We start from the raw sequence: 3,475 nt of genomic DNA, 5'->3' as shown, positions 1-3,475 counted from the left end.
ATTTGTGATATAATTCAATTATTTAATATTTCAAGCCGTGGGAAATATTCATTCATGGCTCAGTAAATAGGTTGTTAATCTTTAGTTGTTAGTTAAAATGCTTATAGTAAACCCTTTATTCAACCGTATGCATATCACTTATTTTCTAATTTATTTGCTGAGTACCAACCATAAGTGTACTCACATTTGCTAAATCAACGCTTCCCAGAAGAGAAAGTTACTATGAAGTTATTTGTTGTTGAGTTCTAAGCGTACGTAACCCCCGATCAATTGCTAGTGAGGTGTGAACCCTTCGTTTCTAGGAAAAGTTGCATATCTCTGATTGACTTTTCGTGACACCGTTGCTCATTAATCCATCATGATGTCACTATATATGAACTTGATTCTGGCATACATATAATTATGCATTTAGTTTATTTTAAAAATTGGGTGTGACATATGTTCATGCATACAACATCCGAGTCTAACTATTATCTCCCATAATTCAGCTGCCTTATCTTGTGTCAATAGGCTCCACCAATCTTCTTGTTGTACTTTCAGCTTTTGAGAATGTATTCTGGGATCGTTTTGACCTCATCACTTCATCAGTGTACACTGTTCCTGGTATATAATATAAAAGAAGTTTTTTTATTGAAAAAAGTCTAGTTATGAGACCCATTGGATTGCCTCCAAAGTTTTTCTTTTAGATAACGGATTGCCTCCAAATTAAAGTTGAAGACGACATTAACGCTGAAAAACTTAGTAGGGTGCAAGCATCACAACTTGACTGCACCATTGACTACAATTTATATTGAGATCATTTAAATTATGAAAAGGTGGATCATGAGGCCACTTTTCAAATATGAGATTATTTCTATGAAAGATTGTTGGCAATGCATAAGGTCCCGAAGGAAGTGGCGCGTACTGATGAGGCATATTATTCCAGCCTGTCCCATGTGCTTGCAACCCTAAAGGAAAGGAACCCATCACATCAAGGAATCAGCAAATGGGAAAAGGTTAGCGTAGGACCTTCGTACGTGCATTCTTCTCCTTGGATCCATGCATTCATCATTCTAGCATCAATGGTTGTCCTCTCTTGCTGGTACCTTCTGCTTGCATGGCTTTTGCACTTGGAGCTGCTGCAAACAATTAGATACTTTCGCCGCACACCAGATCAGCCACCCGTGGCTCTACCGGCGAACGGCATGCAGCCACTCTTTGCACATCCCCGGATCAGCCAACCGCCGCCTTCCAGTGCCCCGCCGGTCTGCCTATTTATGCCCCGCTCCGGACCAGCGCTCAGGGCCTCAAGCCACTGCTAGCCGCTGCGCGCTGCATCCTAGCTCACTAGTACTACTACTAGCTAGTAAAGCCATGGCTCCCACCGTGATGGCCGCCTCGGCCACCTCCGTGGCTCCGTTCCAGGGCCTCAAGTCCACTGCCAGGCTCCCCGTCAGCCGCCGCACCAGCAGCAACGGCTTCCGCAACGTCAGCAACGGCGGAAGGATCAGGTGCATGCAGGTAACAATCTATACAGTAGCTGCAATTGGATTCTTGATCGATGGTGTTCAATTCAAAACTGAGCTGAACGCAACTCGATGAATCTATAGCAAGTTTAGGAACTGATGATGGTATGGGTGTCGTTGTTCAGGTGTGGCCGACTGAGAACAACAAGAAGTTCGAGACCCTGTCGTACCTGCCACCACTCTCCACGGAGGACCTCTTGAAGCAGATCGACTACCTGATCCGGAACAACTGGGTCCCTTGCCTCGAGTTCAGCAAGGTCGGCTTCGTCTTCCGTGAGAACGCCACTTCTCCCGGGTACTACGATGGCCGCTACTGGACCATGTGGAAGCTGCCCATGTTCGGCTGCACCGACGCCACCCAGGTGTACGCCGAGCTCGAGGAGTGCAAGAAGGCCTACCCCGACAACTACATCCGCATCCTCGGATTCGACAACGCCAGGCAGGTGCAGTGCGTCATGTTCATCGCCTACAAGCCCGAGTAGACCGGCCGCGGCTAAGATTACCGATCGCGCGCGGACAGCTAGCACTCGGTTTTGGCAACCTTGAAGCCCTATGTTTCGTCTTCATCCTTTGTTTGTTTCCTTTCTTGATACTTCATTGTTTGTTTCCTTTCTTGATACGTCATTGTTGACACCAATTTTGGCTTAGTCCAAAATATGGAAAATACTTATATATTATACCATATCAAATAAAATATGTTGATGGCTAGATTTTAGACAAATCAAAATACATATATGAATTAAAGAAACAATTGATGTAAAGCTATATGAATACGGTCCGCTGGGCTAGAATACGCGACCAGCCTGCGGTTGATATGTGAATACGGGCAATACACAAAAGTAATATAGATGGAAGTGTATCTATATGTGTACTCCTAGGGATGTAAACGGATCGGATACGAACATATATTGTCGATATTGTTTTTGTTTTCACATTTTCTATTGGATTCGGATTCGAACATGGCTCTCAGATACAAATACGAATCCAAATTGCTTCAGTTACGACCGGATGCGGATCATGTCGGGGACGGTTGTTTATTCGGATATCGAGTAAAGACAACATTTATTCATATCGCACATGTTGTAACGCTCGAACATCATAAAATTCCAAATTCTAATTAAATTTTACTTAATAAAGCAAACTAATAAACAACTTTTCCAACGATTACATAGATGCGAGAGATTCAATTACATGACATTCTAACTTGCACTCAAATCGATTCATCTATTTTGGAGGCTAGATTTGAATTAAAATCATGCTTGATTATAACAATAGATGACATACCATTTTAGGCACTCAACTACACGACATTGACATTCTAATTTATTACATGCATAATATATGTAGGAGATATCAATTTATTACTAGAGTTTGAATTATTGTACGATATTGAGTTTTTATTAAAATGGAATGCCGAATCATTACTAAAGTTTGACTTTACTTCTTAAACTAGACTAAGAATAAATAAGATTCAACTTCTATAGAGTGGCAATAGGTAGATTATATTTTTAGAAAATTTTTGGTGCTAATTTTATGTTTTTCTAATTTCAAATGAATTAATTATAAACTTTTAGAGACAAATTCAATTTATATTAATGTAGAAACTAGAGTAGTGGAACTAGGTAGATTATATTTTTAGAAAAATTTTGGTACCAATTTTATATTTTTTTGATTTGAAATGAATTAATTATAAATTTTTAGATATTAAATTAGTTTTTTTACTAATATATATTTTATAAAACTATTCGAATTTGATATTCGAATCACCTATTCGGATTATCCGACCAGATATCCGATATCCGACGGATATTGTCCATATTGTATCCGAATTCAATATCCGAATAAAGTATACGAATTCCTATCTGATATCTGAAAAAACATCCAGATATCCGAATCACTGTCCCCGACCCCTCTCGTTCAGTCGGTTGGTCCGGAAATATCCGTACCATTTACATCTCTATGTACTCCAC

At 40.2% G+C, this 3,475-nt stretch overlaps 1 protein-coding gene across 1 annotated transcript; it reads left to right on the top strand.

Annotated features, from left to right (window-relative positions):
* The first annotated feature begins 1,189 nt into the window (after nt 1-1,189).
* On the top strand, nt 1,190-2,226 carry LOC120665837 (ribulose bisphosphate carboxylase small chain A, chloroplastic-like). Its single transcript, XM_039945518.1, has 2 exons — nt 1,190-1,500; nt 1,631-2,226. The coding sequence occupies exons 1-2, from the start codon at nt 1,354-1,356 to the stop codon at nt 1,985-1,987; spliced, it is 504 nt and encodes a 167-aa protein (XP_039801452.1). The 5' UTR covers nt 1,190-1,353; the 3' UTR covers nt 1,988-2,226.
* Nucleotides 2,227-3,475: the final 1,249 nt, after the last annotated feature.

The sequence above is a fragment of the Panicum virgatum genome, chromosome 3N, assembly GCF_016808335.1.
Source record: "Panicum virgatum strain AP13 chromosome 3N, P.virgatum_v5, whole genome shotgun sequence".
In the NCBI taxonomy this organism is placed as follows: Eukaryota; Viridiplantae; Streptophyta; class Magnoliopsida; order Poales; family Poaceae; genus Panicum; species Panicum virgatum.
The sequence above is the reverse complement of the archived record's forward strand: the minus strand, read 5'-3'. Positions and strand labels throughout refer to the sequence as shown.